Below are 17,589 nucleotides of genomic sequence, written 5' to 3'. Positions count from 1 at the left end.
TTCACTGATGGAGAGGCGTGCCAGTCGTAGAACCAGTCAGGTGAAGCTTTGTTGCAGTCCCTCTTTGCCCACAGTGCTGCAGCTGTGGTCATGCCGGTTGCCTTCCTCGAGACCCTCCGCTGTTCCTGCTGTTAACCTTTAGCCGCACGCGTCCCTTCAAACAACAATATTTCCCACTCCCTCGCGTTTTGAAATCCTCAGAATATTTTTGATTTTTTTTCTACTTCTGATTGTTCCCTATCGAGCATGTTGCCTCTCCATTGTCTATATCCCTTTAAACTTCACTCTATCTTAAGGGCCTGTTTCTGTGCTGTCTATCCTTGTCACTGCTCCATTTCCTGAGATCAGTGAATTCAATCCTCTGTGCCGACTGTGAATGGCTGAGGTCCAGGCACCAGTCCCTGTCATATCCCATCCCTCACAGCTTGTCAACCCAGGGAATGTACAAAGTAATTTTCTATTTGCTGACACGCTTGATAACTCCTGTGAGGCTTTGGGTTGAGGTGTTGGTGATAGCAGCAGTGGTGTCTTTGTCCTTGTATGAGGGGTTGTTGGGCTCTGATCAACAAATCACCCATGCTCATGACTGTATCCGAGTCTGTTACTCATGGAAGTTTGTTTCTTTCAGATGGGAAGCAGTCTGTGGACAGTGCCTATGAAAGCGAATCACAGAACATTATCAGTACCAACAGAGGGCCAATTAGTGACCAACAGGTTTAACCACGAACAAGCACTGGCATCTATAAACAAAGACAATGAATGGACTTTATCATTCCCATCAACTCTAGTTTGTAGGGAGCCATTCGACGTAATTCTATTTACCTCTTGCCTGCGATAAGAAAAGTGATTTTGTCTGTTCAGATCCTGCCAGCTCCCTACTGATCGATTGACTTACAGCTGCTCGTGTACATGAAGAGGTGTTGGGGACTTAGTGACTATTTCAGCCTCTACGTCAAGGGTCTGCCAAGTGAACGCCAACAGCTTCCAGCGTGCAAAAGGTGGAATGAACAGACATTGGTGTACGAGTCAATGGGCTGATGTTTACGTGCTTATGCGGAAGAGGGCAGATGTAATCTGAATTTGCCTTAGCATGATGTGTAAGGGAAAGGACTGAGGAGAGCAGTGCAGCATAGCAACAGACTTTTCGGCCCATCAAGTCTATCCCAGCCAGCGTACCTATCTATACTAATCCCACCCACCTACATTAACCCCATTACAGGATGTGAAGAAAGTGTTTAGCTCTTCATTCCTTGAATTGCCTTACACTCTTGCATCTCTTCTGCCATCTTTCGTTCAGTGTCAGCTCTTTGCCTTGTGAATCTATGCCTTCTGCTATTGCAACAGCCAGACGAAGCTGCGTTTTTGCTGATATCGGCAGTTGGTGGTGTTATAAATGGGAAAACCTGGCAGGTTCCAGAGAGGATGGGAGCTGAGCAATGGGTGTGACCACTATTCACTCATTGCTACATTCAAAGTACACTGCTGGCACCTTTGGCTTGTCACGAGCGTTATTTTTTCAAAGGGCAGAAGGATTGAATTTCTCACTTGAAATGTAACTTTGCAAATGAATGTGCCAAGCCAATTCATCCTTGAGCAGACTTTGGCTCCAAATATGAGGTTTTCAATAACCTGCAGCAGTCTCATCTCCCCTCTGGAATCCTGAGCTGTTGTATTTATGCAGCACTTATGTAAAATAGATATAATTATTACAAAAAAATTATATAATTAACAGGATATATAACAGCTGTTGATAAAACATGTGGAGGGGTTACTGAGTACTTTTAGTACAGCGGGATCTGGACATTTGCTTTCAAGCTGGCATTTTGCTCATTCGCTGAAATGATTGGAAGAAAAACATCAAGTACTTGCAGGTGATGATCAGATCATTTATTCCTTCAAACCTGCTTCACCGGTTAATACAATCAGAGATGACACTCTGCTCTCCCTCCTGATATCTGTGTCTAGATACCTATTTCTTTAAATATGTTCACTGTTCATGGTTGTGGCTGCACGATTTCACCACCTTCAGAATGAAGAAGTTTCTTTACATGGATCTAAGTAAATTATCCTGTTATTTTTAAACAAGATTTGCACCCAAGGGTGCAGTCCTCCTTGCATCCAGCCTGTCAAGCCTTGTCAATGTTCTGTACGCATCAGTTAGATTTATTTTATTTTCTTCTAAAACTCATGCATACAGGCCAAGTTGTCCCTTTCTCTGCATGTTCAGGAGCTCTGCCATTCCAAGTATTAGTCTAGTTGACTTGCATTACACTCCTTATATTCCTGTATTTTATATGGAGAACAAAACTGCACAGAGTGTTCCAGGTGTGGACTCACCAAGGCCCTGCATGGTTGGAGTAAATGTCCTTGTTCTTGTATTCTAATACTTCTGCAATGAAGACCAAAGCACAGCTTGCTTGCCGTACCTGCATATTTGCTTTTCATGACTGGTGTACGAGGACAGCTGTCAATACATTATCTTTTCCCCCAGTGTTGCACCATTTAATATCAACGTCTGTCCTCTCAAAGTTGATAACTTCACTTTGTGCTGTACCTGCCTTGTATTTGCCCACTCGAGGAGCTTGGCTAAATTACCTTGCATCCTCACACCCCAAACAAAAATTTATTTAACCCATTTTTTTTGTTGTATGTCATTATTTTGCTGTATGCAGTTTCCCGGTCCATAGATTGCACTGACTTAAACTGTATCCAACAACTCTCTACAATTTGTAGAGCATATTGGTATGTGAAGTGGAAGTTCTGTGATGAGCCGATTTCTGATGGTATTTAAACTGATTATAAAATAAAAACACCAAAGTCAGTGGTGTTTTGTTCCTTTTTTAATGTACTTTGAATATTGGAAACAACTTGCCTAGCATCAAATCAAATTCATATTAATGTGCATAGAGTATAGAAAAGTACAGCAAGGAACACATCAGTCCATTTCTGTGCTGAACACGATGTAAAATTAACCTAAATTTCTTCATTCCTTGTATTATCTGCATGTGCAAGGATAGGGCAAACTCAAGTGTGCACAGTAAAATACCAACTACACAAGTCAAAAATTTGTGTTCAGCATTATCATTTTAGAGTTGTATGGCAAAAATGGCCCTTCAGCCCATCAGATCTGGGCTAATCAGCAAAGACCAGCACTCAATCTCTGCCTGCTTGCCTGGGTGATTGATCTGCTTATCTGCCTACTCGGCCCTCCGCTGATGCGTGACCGCATTGCTAGATCCAGTTCAAACGGAATCATCAAGCTCGTTGATGAGACAGCAGTGGCTAGCCTCATCAACAATCACAATGAGATGGTGTACATAGAGGAGGTAGAGTGGCTGGTAGAATGACGTGAGCAAAACTTGAGTCTGAAAGTTGATGAGACCAAAGAGATGATTGTCGACTTTAGGAAGGTGCAGGCTGACCACTCCTCACTTGCACTTATGCAACTCCATCGTGGAGAGAGTTAGTAACACCAAGTGCACGTAGAGTAATGGACAATCTTACCTGGTCCCTCAACACCATCTTTGGTCAATAAAAACAGCAGCATCTCCACTTCCTGCCCCCCACCCCCCACCATTTTAACCAAATTTTACAGGAGTACCATCAACAGTGACCTGATCAGCTGCGTCACCATCTGGTACAGGAATTACATGGCACCTGACTGCAAGTCCTTACAAAAGATTGAGAGGATCATCATGATCTCTCATCCATCCATTAGAGATATTTATCAAGACATAGAGCCCTTAACATTATCAATGATTCCTCCCATCTGTCCCACAATATTTGATCCCCTACCATCGAGTAGGAGGTACATTAACATTACTACAAATATTAGGATGGGAAGCAGTTTCTTCCCTCGGGCTGTAAGACAACTGACCTCCCTGCCACCATCTAAGTCTTATCGCACATAATGCAACAGAAGTGTTATATTGTTTACTTTTTTAATTTGTATCATATATGCATTTTTTGTGATGTTACTTTGTGTTAGTTCTGAGTTATATTTACTTAATTGTGCATCCTGGTCCGGAGGAACATTCTTGTTTGACGGTGTTCATGTGTATGGTTGAATGACAATAAACTTTTAACTTGATACTGCTTAATGTTGAGAAAATCCTATCTTCTACCATCCTCCGATGATGAAGTTCTCAGATCCCCCTAAGGTCATACTGTTTACCTTAGAACCATGTCCTCTATTTTCAGACACCTCTCCTGTGCGTAAAGGTTTCCCACTAACAACCCTTGTAACTTTACACCCGTCGGGTTCCCCCTCCATTCCTACGAAAACAAACCCAACTCCATCCCAGGCAACGTCCTGGTGAAGCTCTCTACTTCCTCTCCGGTGTAACCACATACCTCCAAACAGAACTGTACACCATACATGTTTCTGCAGGTGTATTCTGCGCTGTGGCTGAAAAAAGCAAGCATCCTGTGCGCTGCCCTCCCCATCTGCCATCTTACCTGTGCTGCACATCCAGATCCCCCCTCTTTTCATAAACACTCCCCAAATCCAGACCATCTGTGTCCCACCTTCTCCACTGCCCATTGACCACATCCCTCCTCCTCCACACGCCTACCTCTGCCCCACCTCCCTCTCACGTTAAGACTGCCGGGACTTCAGAGGAACGAGCTGCTGGATGCGAGTTCGATTTCAGCATTTGAGAGAAATTTCGATAGGTAGATCGAAATCTCCCTAGGAGTGGTAGGAGGGCTAGGGTCCGGGTGCAGGTCGATAGGACTGGGTAGATTAATGGTTCGGCACGGACTAGAGGGGCCGAAGGGTTTCTTCGTGCGCTGTCGCGATCTGTGACTCCTCCCTCACTGCGCACCCGTAGAGTCGCGGAACCGCGGAGCAGTACTTCCGGTGCGCGCCCAAGTCCTTCCGTGCGGGAAAATTCGGAGTGGCGCGAAGCTGGTGGTGAGGGAGGAACTGGGTCCGGTGGCGTTCTTCGGGGTTTGACCGGGTGGCGGGGGGAATGGCTGCGGTGTGAGGGCCGAGGACGGCCCCTGTGCCGATACGACGTGATGTGTTGAAGGTGGGAAGTTGACGGCCGACTATGGCTGGGCCTGACCTCTCCGGGTGAGGGTGTCTGTATGTAGCGGCCGCCCTGTCACTCGGTGACCGGGACCTGGCCGTTCAGCCCGTCCTCCCCATCCAGTGTCAGCTGTGTTCCCTCAACACCCCTGCCCTGGCGCTTAAATCGTTGGGTGAGTCCGTCCGGTGACCGAGCTCCATAGACCCCCCCCCCCCCCACCCTCGTCCATCGGTTACAGATATCCACAGGTTGCCCACCTTCTGCCTGAACGCTGCCTTCTCTTGGTGTTGAATGACCGACCCGTTATTCTGAGGTTCTGGAAGCTTCCGTCAGGGGAGGCATCAGTCAAACCATTTGTGAATTCTCTCTGTTTCATTGAGGAACCCCCCCCCCCCCCCCATTTTTAAAGCCTACAGTAGCCCTAACTCGTTATATTTCCAAACTCACCATCCTAGGAACTATATTCCCATATTAACAGGTACATTCTACCTTCAGTCGGGAAATCAGGTTCGTGGATAATATCACACACAAGATGCTGGTAGAACACAGCAGGCTAGGCAGCACCTATAGGGAGAAGCGATGTCGACGTTTCGAGCCGAGACCCTGACGAAGGGTCGACAGCGCTTCTCCCTATAGATGCTGCCCAGCCTGCTGTGTTCTATCAGCATTTTGTGTGTGTTGTTTGAATTTCCAGCATCTGCAGATTTCCTCGTGTTTGCTGGTGGATAATATTCTAGCTGTAGTCTCACCAGCGCTGTGTATTATTAGAGCTAGTTGACTTAACCCTCTTGCAGTAAAAGCGGAGCTGTCTCATTGTGTTCTGCTGTGTGACAGGTGGCTGAACCTAGCTTGGTTATGGGGCTCCTGGAACAGTGTGAGGAGGTGTTTGGTACCTCAGACCTGTACCAAGTGTTGGGCGTTAAGACAGGGGCCTCGGAAGGAGAGATCCGGAGGGGATATCGGAAAATTTCTCTGCAGGTTCACCCTGATCGAGTTACAGAGGTGGAGAAGGAAACAGCCACTCAGAAGTTCCAGGTATATCCTGCGGTTAATGTATTGTTGTCCAGAGCGATACAGGTTACATGAACATTTCAGTTTTGTTTGGAAATAAATCAGATCGTGTGAGACCTTCTTTAAGAGTTTGGTCTCCATCATGGTACTATGTTATGGAAGCTAATTAATACCTGGATCAGTCACAGCCTGCATTTTGGTTATGGAATACACATCAGATTATTTTAGAATTATATGAAAGAAGTTGGAGAACAGAACAGGACCAGACCAATTGGTCCATAATGTCTGTGCTGACCATGGTTTCATATTTAACAATAGAACTCTGCACATGATCCATCTCCCTCCATTCCCAGCATGTCATCATGGCTATTGAAACACCATCACCACTCCAGCAGCCTGTTCTAGGCACCAGCTCTTCTCTGTAAAAAATAAACTTGCCCTGCTCATCTCCTTTAGAATCTCCCTCTCATCTTAAACTATGCCCTCTAGTTTTTGATGTTTCTAATTTAGTGGGGAGAAAGACTACCCTGTCTATTGTAATTTTATAAAACCTCTACCGTGTCTCCCCTCAGTTTCTGAATATCCAGAGAAAAAAAAATACAATTTTGTCCAATATCTCCTTGTGGCTAACTCTGTATGATCCAGACAGCATCCTGGTGAGCTTTTTCTACACCCACCCAAGGCCTCCACATGCTTCCCATAGTGGAACAACCAGAACTGCACACAGTGCCCAAATGTAGCCTAATCGAAGTTTTATACAGTGTCAATATGTTTTTCTGAGCTTGGATTAAGTGTCCCAACAAATGAAGACAAGCATGAAAATGCTGCCTTTACATCCGTACCTACCTGTGCTTGGGCCCCTAAGATTCCTCTGGCCATCAATGCTTCCATGGTTCCTGCCATTAACTATTTACATTTGACCTAGTAAGATTGACAGCTCACACTTAACCAGATTAAAGGCCACCTGCCATTTCTCCACCCACACCTTTAACTGATCTGTTTCCTTTGACAACCTTCTTCACTATTCCCACTAATCTTTGTGTTATTGCAAATTTATTAACCCAACCATCTACATTTTTGTCTAACATTTTATATTTAAGATATCACAAATAAAAGATGTCTCAACACAGTTACTTATGGACTAGCCACTAGTCACAGACTTATGCCAGAAGCACACTTCTCAACCACTAATGTCTGTCTTTTATGGCTAAGCCAATTTTGAGTCTAATCTACCAGATCACCATGGATCCTTTATGCTTAAAATTTCCTGTTTAGTCTACCAGGAGAGACCTTGGTAAATACTAAAGTCCTCGTAGACAATATCCGCTCCCCTACCCCCATCAGTCTTTTTTACCTCCTCAAGCTCAACCAAGTTTGTAAGATGTGACTTGCCCTACAAAAAGCAAACTGACTGTCCCTAATAAGCAAATACTTTTGCAAATGTAAGTTCAATCTCTATCTGAAAACTTCCCTATCACTGGTCTATAGTTTCTAGGATTATCCCCATAACCCTTCCCAAAGGAATGACGTTGGTTAATCTCTAGAGAGGATGCAGTGACCTTTGTCAAGACCCCAGCAACAACCTCTGCTGCCTTGCTCAAGAACCAGGTATAGATCACGTCAGACCCATGGACTTGCCCTCCTTAATGTTCTTCAGTGGACCAAATACCATAAGTACTTCGATCTCAACGTACCCTAGATTGTTAGCATACTCCATAATGATTTCAATGTCCTTTTCCTTGGTGAATACCAGTGTGAAATATTTGTTTCATGCTTCGCCCACATCCTCTGCCTCCAGGTACAACTTTTCTCTGTTATTCTTGAGTGATCCTACCTTCTCCTTAGCTGCCCTCCTATTTCTAATGTATGTATAATGTGTCTGGATTTTCCATAGTCCTGTTCAACAAGGGCATTTCATGACCCCGTTTGACCCTCCTAATTCCCTGCTTGAGATATTTTATGCTTTCTTTATATTCCTTGAGGGCTATGTCTGATTTTAGTTTCCTAGACTATGCATTTTTTTTTTGTTTTTAACTAATTATCTAAATTTTCATCATTCAAGGTTCCTGAATATTACCATCATTGTCTTGCCTACTTACTGGACATGCCTCTCCTGAATTCTGATCAGCTGGTCTTTGAACAACTCCCAGATGTCAGATGTGGCCTTGCACAATAACAACTTCTCCCAATCTTCTATCCACAGCTCCTGCTTAATAATGTTTTAATTTTCCTTCTCCAAGTTTCACACTTTTTGCTCAAAGTCCAGACTTATCGTCATTAATGACCATCTCAAAACTTAAGGAGTTGTGATCACTCTTCCCAAAATGCTCCCTCATGGAAATCATAATCACCTGGCCAGCTTTCTTTCCTAATGCAAAGTCTAGTCTGGCCTCTCCTCCAGATTAATTGTACATAATTTTGAAATTATTGGAAATCCTAATTCATACACACATTCTCATTCCACACACAGGCTTTCAAAATTTCAAAATCACTTGAAACATATTTCTCCCAACGTCTAGCCAGGGGATGAAATCTCCCCATAGTAGCATTCCCAGTAATTGTAATGCTCAATCCTGGACTAAACGCTCATTGTAGTTCCGTGTTTTCTTAGGATCATGTCTGGAATTGATTCTCCCCAAAGTTACCCAGCACTCCATCTATTGAAAAGGGATCTCAATCATTCACCTCTCCCAATATCTGAGACTCCCCAGTGACAATTTCTTCCCAATTGTTAAGTTTAAACTGAAATCTTCCTTATGGTCCCAAAGCAACCAGTATGTATCTTCTCTCTCCCGAGTCCTGGTTATTATTTGCAAGTTAATTATTGCTTGTCCTTCTAACAGATCCTGGGTAAAGCATACACCGTTCTGAGCGACAAGGAGCAGCGTGCAGTGTATGATGAGCAAGGTATAGTGGATGACGAAACAGATGCCTTAACACAGGATCGTGACTGGGAAGCTTATTGGAGACTTCTGTTTAAAAAGGTACTGGCACAGATTACTTCAATAAAAATCTGGCAGACATGAAATTAAGAGGCTCGGGAACTGATGTGAAGTATCGGGGATCTTTGAGGAAATGTTTGACAAAGCCTATTGAGATTCATTCGCACAGCACTCTTACCAGATTGCTCCTTCAGCACGACACATAATTCTGGCCAGAGCACCTAGGATCTCACGGCACTGAGGGGAATATCAGGCTTATCCCTTTTAAGGGAAAAGGGTGTGCTGAGATTTGTTGTCATAGTTTATGAAGACCTATCTGTTATAGCTTCTGTGCATTAGTTGCTTGGGATTACAGCATATATAGTGAAGGTGGTGTTGGTTGTAATCCTCCACATACACTTTATAATGAAATCATAGACGAAGCAAAACCATGTTGTCCATGAATGTTCTCTACCAATCTACCCATGCCCCTCTAAACCTCCTAGTCCTCACCTTAAATCATGCCCCCTGGTCTTGGACATGTCAGAATGTTCTTTCTGAGCTTGTTATAATTTTGTGTATATCTGTGATCCACCCATAAATCCGTGCCGATTATCCTTGATCATTCTCTTCCTTTCCAATTGTAGATTAATGCTGTGCCTCAGGACAATTATTAGAGAACAAAACCTTACAATGAAGAGTCTCAGCTTGAAATGTCAACCATTTATTCTCCTCCAGAGATGTTGCCTTACTTGCTGAGTTCCTCCAGCATTTTGTGTGTGCTTCTCATAATTTCCAGCATTTGTAGAATCTTAAAGATTAACTTTAGATGTCACATTTACATCAAGACGTGGTGAAATGTGTTGTTTGCATCAAGTCAAATCAAATCAGCGAGGATTGTACTGGGCAGTCATACTTCTGGCAACATACATGCCCACAACTCATTAAACATAACTGTACATCTTTGGAAAGTGAGCATCTAGAGGAACCCACACAGTCACAGGGAGAATGTACACACTCCTTACAGGCATTGGCTAGAATTGAACCCCGATCTTACAGGCACTGCTGTGAAGCGTTGCACTAACTGCTGTGCAATTGTGCCACCCATCCCTTGTGTTTAGGAACTTTAATGAGACAGACTGGCCTGTAACTCCCTAACTTGTGTCTGATGCCCTTAAATAAAGGTAACAGAATGCTGGAAATGCTCAGCTGGTCAGACATTTGAGGAGTAAGAATCAAAATCAGCCTCTGAGATCATTGACATCCCATTTCATCAGAAGGGTCATCAAACTGAAATATTGATTCTGCTCCTCTGAAAACAGGTGCTGTCTGACCCACTAAGTGTTTCCAACATTTCTGTACTCTACTCATTTACAGGGATGCCTAAACAGTAAAACCCCTGTAATCCAGTACATTGATCGCTTGGAAATCCGATTGATTTTGGTATCGGGCTCACCCTTTGATGAGTGTGAGCAGAGCACAAGGCCAGAGCCAGGGTCCAGTGTGCTTGCTTCTTTCAATTTACTTTGATATCTTGAAATTTACAAATAACAACTGGCCAATTTCTGCTGTCTATTCCCTTTAAACCCACTGCTGAATATGTTGCACCACTGTGTAACAAATGTAAAACAAAATTAATTAGTATTTGAGGGTATCAACAGGAGTAACATTCAATAATCCTGAAACACAGAACCTGGCACCACAGAAGTCACCAGGATGCAGGATTACTCTAACTGAATGCCTTATCACTGCTCTTGGTACCTGTACGTGCATGTGCACGTCGTCCTGCAGGTTTCGTTTGATGTGGTTCTTTTTTTGCATTGTACTGGGCGTCGGTTTCCTGAGTGACCTTATCACATGTGATTTATTGTGCCCAGATTACATTTGATGATATTAAGAACTTTGAAGACAAGTACAAGGGATCTGAAGAGGAGATGACGGATATAAAACAGGCATATATGGAATTTAAAGGGGACATGGACTGCATTATGGAGTCAGTGTTATGTGCAACAGTTGGGGATGAACCACGGATACGAGAAGTCCTAGAGAGCGCCATCAAAGCACAAGAGCTTCCAGCATACACTGCGTTTACCAAAGAGAGCAAAAATAAACAGAGAGCACGCAAGAGGCAGGTAAGGAAGCAAGTACTTCAATTCGGGGTTAATCTAATTTTTCCAAGATATTCAGGCAGAGAAACTAGAAAAAATATAATAAATATATATTACATGTTTCTACATTTATTCCATTTCTCACTCTCTCAACTTGCACTAATGTCATTATGTTAATTTATGTTTATCATGCACACCTTCATGTCAGGGTGACAGAGAAGCTAAAGAGGCTGAAGCAGCGAGACTGGAATTGGGGCTGGAGGATGGCGATGACTCACTCAAAGCACTGATCCAGGTGAGACAGCAGGCTTGGTGACACACTCAGACCTGGAAATCCTCCGTTGGAGTTTGTCTGCTGTCATTGTAATCTTTAATATACAGGCTATTTTCTCACTTAAGTTTTGAAAAGTATTTAAATGAACTCATACTCCTAAGGTTCATGGGCTCTCGATCTAATCTGGCAATAGGAGCAAAAAAAAAGTGGGTGTGAAATATCAGTATGAGAAAATTAAGAACAGAATTGTTTTGTGAGTTAATAAAGGACAGTAATATAATTGGGAAGAATTAAGTCCATAATGGTCCAAGTGGTAATTTGTGCATGGGAAATGGAGGTGATATTACATAGTTTACAGTGGATAACTTCCCAAGGCCTGATGAAATGTATCACAGGCAACTGAGGGAGGTGAGGAACAAGGTTGCTGGGTCATGAATGAGGTACAAATGCACAGCAAGTGTGGTGGCCTCATTCAAGAAGGTCAGAAGGGATAAGACGGGAAATTACAGGTTATTGAGACTAACCGGTTATTAGACTCATTTCTAAGGGACAGGATAATCAGTGCTTAGAACAGAAAAATATTCGGTTTGTTGGGGAGTGACCTGCCTGGCACATTTGAGCTTACCAAAGAGAAAGCAAAATGTGCTGATAAGAACCGTGTGGGTAATGTAGCCTACATGGACTTTAGTAAAGCCTCTAGCAAGCTCCAACGTGGGAGACAGGTTCAAAAGGTAAAACCCATGGGAGATAGGGCTAGTAGAAAAACTGGGTCCAACGCTGTTTTTGTAATACAAAGGTGGCTTCTATCAGCTGGAGGACATGATGGAGTGAGGATAAGTTTTATAAAACAAGTACTTGAAATAAGCAGCACATCAGTCAACCAGAATAGACACAGGATCTTTGTTAGTTTTGTTGCTACTTCCTAAGATGCTGCCTGACTTGAATATGCAGAGAATGGTGTGATGTTGACCACGTACAGCAGTAGGGATGAGATATCCTTTGTTTAACAAGTTCAGCGCAGCATCAGGAGTGAAATGGCTGGATAAGCCAGCAAAGTGGGATCCTCACTTTGGGCTAAGAAAGAATAGAAAAGCACTTATAAGCATTAAAATCTTGAATCCGTGGAAGTCCAAAGAGGTCTGTGCATGCAGATCATGGAAAATAGTTAAGTTGCTAAAAGAATACAAGACCTTGTCTGGAGGGCTGCAAATTAAGGCAGGTAAAATCATATCAATTCATAGAATTGTTACTGTACAGAATGTTCCACATACAACTCCTTAAGTAAAGCAGCCCATGCTGGACTGCAACAAGGACTAGTAGTGGCCTGGTAAGTGTCAAGTAAGACTTGCACAGCTGGATAACAGGCAAATTATATTTCCAGCAAGAACTTCACCATCTATCACAACCATCACCTCAAGGCAGACTTTAAAAAACTGGCTTTTCTAGTGTTACCTACCTCTTAAAACAATGAATAAGTCACTTAGTTTACCATCTTCAGCCTGGAATTATTTGCCTGACATGTGTCTCACCCATTTTTTCTCTTATTATGAATTTGAGGGATGACTTGATTGAAGTTTTTCAATTAGCTATGTGAATTTATGTAGAAAAGCTTAGCTTTGGAACCAAGGATTAGGTTTTCGGTCTGAAAGTTAGAGCAGTCTTATCAGAAGCACTCCTACATAATAAAGAGTAAGTTATGGTATACGGGATAGAAGCAGGTGGAATTAGGTTTCAGATCAACCATTGGGCACTTTGGCAGAATAGTGTCGAAATAGTATCTCCGGTTCCTGTGTTCTCACCTCAGTTGATGTGGGAGAAGCTTGTGTTTGAAGGAGATATTTTAAGCTTTAGTTGAAGTTACTAATGTTATCTTTATATCCTCAGAAGAAGCAGAAGGACCGAGAGAAGGAAATGAACAGTTTCTTGACTGCAATGGAGGCCAAATACTGTGGAAAGTCTGCAAAAGGTGGGAAAAAAACTGCCAAAAAAGGGAAGAAATAAAAAATCTGTGATGATGCCCTACCTTCAGATGGAACGGCAGGAGTGCAGTAGTCTCAGAATTCTGGAATGAGAAGAGCTGGTATTGCTATGGTGACTTTAGTTGTCTGCCTTGAACAACTCATGTACTCTTGACTTTTTTCCTGAGAATTACTGTTCCCACTAACCTTGTTATATAGTCCATGCTGAGCTGTTCTCCCTCCACAGTGCATCTGTTGAGATGTAAAGGGAGAGGAATCCTAACCAGATGGTTGTGTTTTGTACTAATATGTTTCCAGGAAATAGTCATTTTTGGATGCAGCCATTATTTAAATGACAATTCTGTGTTGATGACATTATAATGAAATACAAAATACTTAAATGTTTGCAGAATGTTTCACTGAACCCTATATTGACACACACCCCAATCCCGATTTTATAACTGACACATCTCTCCAGTGACATTAAGTGAAAGCCTGTGTTGCTTCCCCTCCTCCATCTCCCCCATAAGTGTAAAAGTTTTTGCTGTAGTAAGTTCCATCAGTTATTTTCTGCACTGATTAGCACATGCAGGAATGGAACCCCTTTTGAATTCAGACTTTATCAGTTCTTAAGTGCTTCTTACATACCTGTAATGTAAGTATTTCTAAGTAACACACATAAAGTGCTGGAAGAACTGAGTGGGTCAGACAGTATCTGTGAAGCTAAATAAATTGGCAATATTTTGGTCCAAGACCTTTCTTCAGGCCTGGAAAGGAAGGGGTAAGACTCCAGAATTCAAAGATGGAAGGCAGGGGAAGGACAGCAGCGAGGAGTTGAAACCAAGTAGGTGGGACAGGTAAAGGGCTGGAGAGGAAGGAAACTGATTGAAGAGAGTGGACCATGGGCGAAAGGGAAAAAGGAGGTGATAAGCAGGTGAGGAGAAGACAAGAGGCCAGAGTGGGGAATAGAAGAAGAGGGAAGGGGGAGGGGTAAAATATTGGAAGGCAAAATCAATATTCGTGCCATCAGTTTGGAGGCTACCTGGACAGACTATCCTGTGTTGCTCCTCTACCCTGAGAGTGGCTTCATTGTGGCAAAAAAGGTGGCCATGGACCGAGATGTCGGAATGGGAATGAGGATAAGAACTGAAATGGTTGGCCACTAGCAAATTGTTTTTTGTAGAAGTGCTCGACAAAGCAGTCCCCCAATTTTTGTTGGGTTTCACCAATATGAAGGCTGCACTGAGAGCACCTAATACAATAGATAATCCCAACAAACCCATAGGTGAAGTGTTGCCTCACCTTGAAGAACTGCCTGGGGTGCTGAATGGGCAAGAGTAGCACCCCTGTTGCTTGCAGGGATATGTGCCAAGAAGGAGATTTGTGGGGAGGGACAAATGGGCAAGGGAGTCATGGAGAGAATGATCCCTGCAGAGGGTGGACGGGGCTGGTAAGATCCCATTGAAGATAGCAGATCGCAGAAAATGATGTTTTGGATGCAGAGGCTCATGGGGTGGTAGGAGAGGACAAGAGGAACTTATTTTGTTGAGGTGGGAAGATGGGCTGAACGCGGATGTCTGGGAAATGGAGGAGATGCGGCTGAGGGCAGCATCAGTAGAGGAAAGGAAACCCCATTCTTTGACGGAGGAGGAGATTTCTGATGCCCTGGAAAGGAAAACTTCAGCCTGGAAGCATGGCAGAGATTAACTGAATAAAGGGAATAGCATTTTTACAGGAGGTGGTGGTAAGAAACGCAATCAAGATTGCCATGGAATTTTTCTCATTCTTTGAAGATATTTCTGGGTGCTGGGCAAAATTATAAAAAATGTTCAGTGATTAGATTGTTAGTTTGATTCCTGAATGAACACTTAATTTTGTTAAGTAAATGGTTCATAATTTGATACTTTCTCACACAAATTGTTCTTCCAGAATATAGCACTCTATGTTTACTGTGCCCATTCCATCATCCAGTCTGTATCTTCTTGACATCTGCCAATATCTTCTTTATGCCATGGACTCCTACCATTAACCGAGGGGTCTGTGGACCCCTGGTTGAGGACCCCTGATTTAGTAGACCAGCAGATTAAAGTTACATTGTTGACAAGTTTATTTTCCCAAAGAGTTTGGGGTTCTGAAGTCACTGAAAAAATATGAAGGCTGACACTCTTTACAAATGGTATCCGGCAAGGCGTTTGAGCTGTTATTTGAAGTACTGCAGAGCGTTAAAGTGAGAGTAATCTAAATCGCTCTACTTTTAGCTGGTATGGACATGATAGGCCAAATGACTCCTGTCCTCAGCTAATGATAAAGACAGGTAATTCTAGGTACCAGCTCCGCTACCTTCAGGAATCAGGATGTGCATGCCAATATCATACTCTGCTTTCTGGTATCCAGTCAAGCTTCTTTGTTCTACATTTTGTTTTACATCTGTGGAATAAATTCCATTTGTCTGCCACATTTTTGTCCACAATATTACTTCATTGAAATCTTCCCCCAGTGGAACTGCCAATCTTAGTATCATCCACAACTTTGTAGAATCCATCAGAAACAGCATTGATACATACTGAAGAAACAAGTCCAGCCTCCCAGTTCCTGAAACTCACACCTATCCTTAGCTTTCACATTCTACTATTTAATCAGTTTTGGATTTAGTGTTGCTCTCCCATGAGCTTTTTTGATCAGTCTGCCATATGAAATTTTAAAGAGCATTACAGCACAGTACAGGCTCTTCAGCCCACAATGTGCACCTTTGAACCAACTCTTAAGATCAATCTAACCCTTTCCTCTTACACAACCCTCCGTTTTGCTATCACCATGTGCCTGTCTTAAGAATTTCTTAAGTGCCCCGAATGTATCTGTCTCTACCACCATCCCTGGCAGAGTGTTCCACGCACACACCACCTTCTGTTCTTGCTATGAAGAGCTTCTAGCATCTGCCTGACACCTTACAATCACTTTAAAATTAGTCATTTCTGGCCTTGGAAAAAGTCTCTGAATATCCACTCAATCTATGCTGCTCACCTATATCAAGTTACCTCTCATCATCCTTCACTCCAAAGGCTAAAGACAGCCCGCTCAACTTATCCTCGTAAGACGTGCTCTGTAAACCAGGCAGCATCCTGGTAAATCTCTGCACCCTCTCTAAAACTTTCACATCTTTTCTATAATGAAATGACCAGAACTGAACAGAATATTCCAAATGAGATCCAACCAGGTTTTTATAGAGCTGTAACATTTCCTCACAGTGCTTGAATTTGATCACCTGCCTCATGAAGGTCAACACACTAAGTTCAGAGTTTACATCAGTGGGGTTCAGTTATTTTTGGGGAGAGTTAAACTGATAACCCAGATCTTTTCAGAGGGCCCTAGCATGCTCACAGAACCGATCTCCCTCAAAGATTTCCCCACAGTCATTAACACTGCCCTATAGTCCTGTATCATCGTGGAGTTGGGTGGAGGAGTGCTAGTTTCCTGGAGTTGGGTTACAGAACTGATCTGCCCACTGACCCCATTCTGGATACGACCCGGAGCAGTTACAATGACCTCAGACACATTTCAGTGGTGGGGCAATCTCCAGGAGTTGGGGGAGTCTGCAGATACCATTCACCAATTAGTGGGATAAATTAATAGTTGCCATGGCAACGTAGCAGTTAGTGTGTTGCTATTACAGCTCAGGGCATTGGAGTTCAGAGTTCAATTCCAGTGTCATCTGTAAGGAGTTTCTGCCTGTCCTCCCCATGGAGTGCATGGGTTTTCCCCAGTTCTCCGGTTTCCTCCCACTGTCCAAAGACGTACCAGATGGATTCATTGGTCATTGTAAATTGTACCATGATTAGGTTCGGATTAATCGGGGTTGTTGAGGATTGCTGAGGTGGTGTGACTGAAGGGCTGGAAGTCCCTACTCCACACTTTATTGCCACATAGATAAATAAATAAAAGGATTTAACATACAGTTCAAATGTCGAGAAACAGAATAATCCTGGAAACGACAGTGTGGACAAACTGCTTGAGCAAGTGATGGATGCCCTTTTGATTTCAACATTTAAAAGAAGTTTGGATTGGTACATGACTGGGAGAGATGGACGGCTGAGGTCTGGGTGCAGGTTGCTGGGACAAGGCAGTTTAAATGGTTCGGCACAGAATGGATGGGCTGAAGAGACTGTGTCTGCAACAACTTTGAAGGCTCTATGGACGTGGACCCGAAAATCCCTCTGTTCCTCCACACTGTTAATGCTGCGATTAACTCCATTCTGCCTTCATATTTGACCTTCCAAAGTGACTCAC

The 17,589-nt window shown here is 43.1% G+C and overlaps 2 protein-coding genes across 5 annotated transcripts in view; both read left to right on the top strand.

Annotated features, from left to right (window-relative positions):
* The window catches only part of nfkb2 (nuclear factor of kappa light polypeptide gene enhancer in B-cells 2 (p49/p100)), a 76,014-nt gene extending 71,924 nt beyond the window's left edge, over window positions 1-4,090 (top strand). Inside the window, exon 23 of the mRNA XM_059946208.1 lies at window positions 629-4,090. Within this exon, the coding sequence (XP_059802191.1) occupies window positions 629-720 (92 nt within the window). The 3' untranslated portion in view covers window positions 721-4,090. The remainder of the gene's footprint in view (window positions 1-628) is intronic.
* A 485-nt stretch (window positions 4,091-4,575) lies between these two features.
* dnajc9 (DnaJ (Hsp40) homolog, subfamily C, member 9) lies at window positions 4,576-15,760 on the top strand. Of its 4 annotated transcripts, none has more exons than XM_059946211.1 (6): window positions 4,576-4,674; window positions 5,868-6,068; window positions 8,888-9,028; window positions 10,843-11,097; window positions 11,282-11,368; window positions 13,232-15,760. In XM_059946211.1, exons 2-6 carry the CDS (start codon window positions 5,889-5,891, stop codon window positions 13,346-13,348), a joined length of 780 nt encoding a protein of 259 aa, XP_059802194.1. In that variant the 5' UTR covers window positions 4,576-4,674; window positions 5,868-5,888; the 3' UTR covers window positions 13,349-15,760. The 4 variants fall into 4 exon arrangements, with proteins under 4 accessions (XP_059802194.1, XP_059802193.1, XP_059802196.1 ...); XM_059946210.1 differs by lacking the exon at window positions 4,576-4,674 and adding an exon at window positions 4,828-4,915; XM_059946213.1 differs by lacking the exon at window positions 4,576-4,674 and adding an exon at window positions 4,912-4,931.
* Window positions 15,761-17,589: the final 1,829 nt, after the last annotated feature.

The sequence above is a fragment of the Hypanus sabinus genome, chromosome 21 (assembly GCF_030144855.1).
Source record: "Hypanus sabinus isolate sHypSab1 chromosome 21, sHypSab1.hap1, whole genome shotgun sequence".
Lineage (NCBI taxonomy): Eukaryota > Metazoa > Chordata > Chondrichthyes > Myliobatiformes > Dasyatidae > Hypanus > Hypanus sabinus.
Note: the sequence above shows the minus strand (reverse complement) of the source record. Positions and strands in the feature narration are given on the sequence as shown.

Excerpts from the sequence above, each read along its gene's own strand:
- dnajc9 (XM_059946211.1), top strand. The coding sequence starts at position 5,889 with ATGGGGCTCCTGGAACAGTGTGAGGAGGTGTTTGGTACCTCAGACCTG. Across the intron at positions 9,029-10,842 it reads GGAGACTTCTGTTTAAAAAG|ATTACATTTGATGATATTAA; the intron begins GTACTGGCACAG and ends TATTGTGCCCAG. Across the intron at positions 11,098-11,281 it reads AGAGAGCACGCAAGAGGCAG|GGTGACAGAGAAGCTAAAGA; the intron begins GTAAGGAAGCAA and ends CCTTCATGTCAG.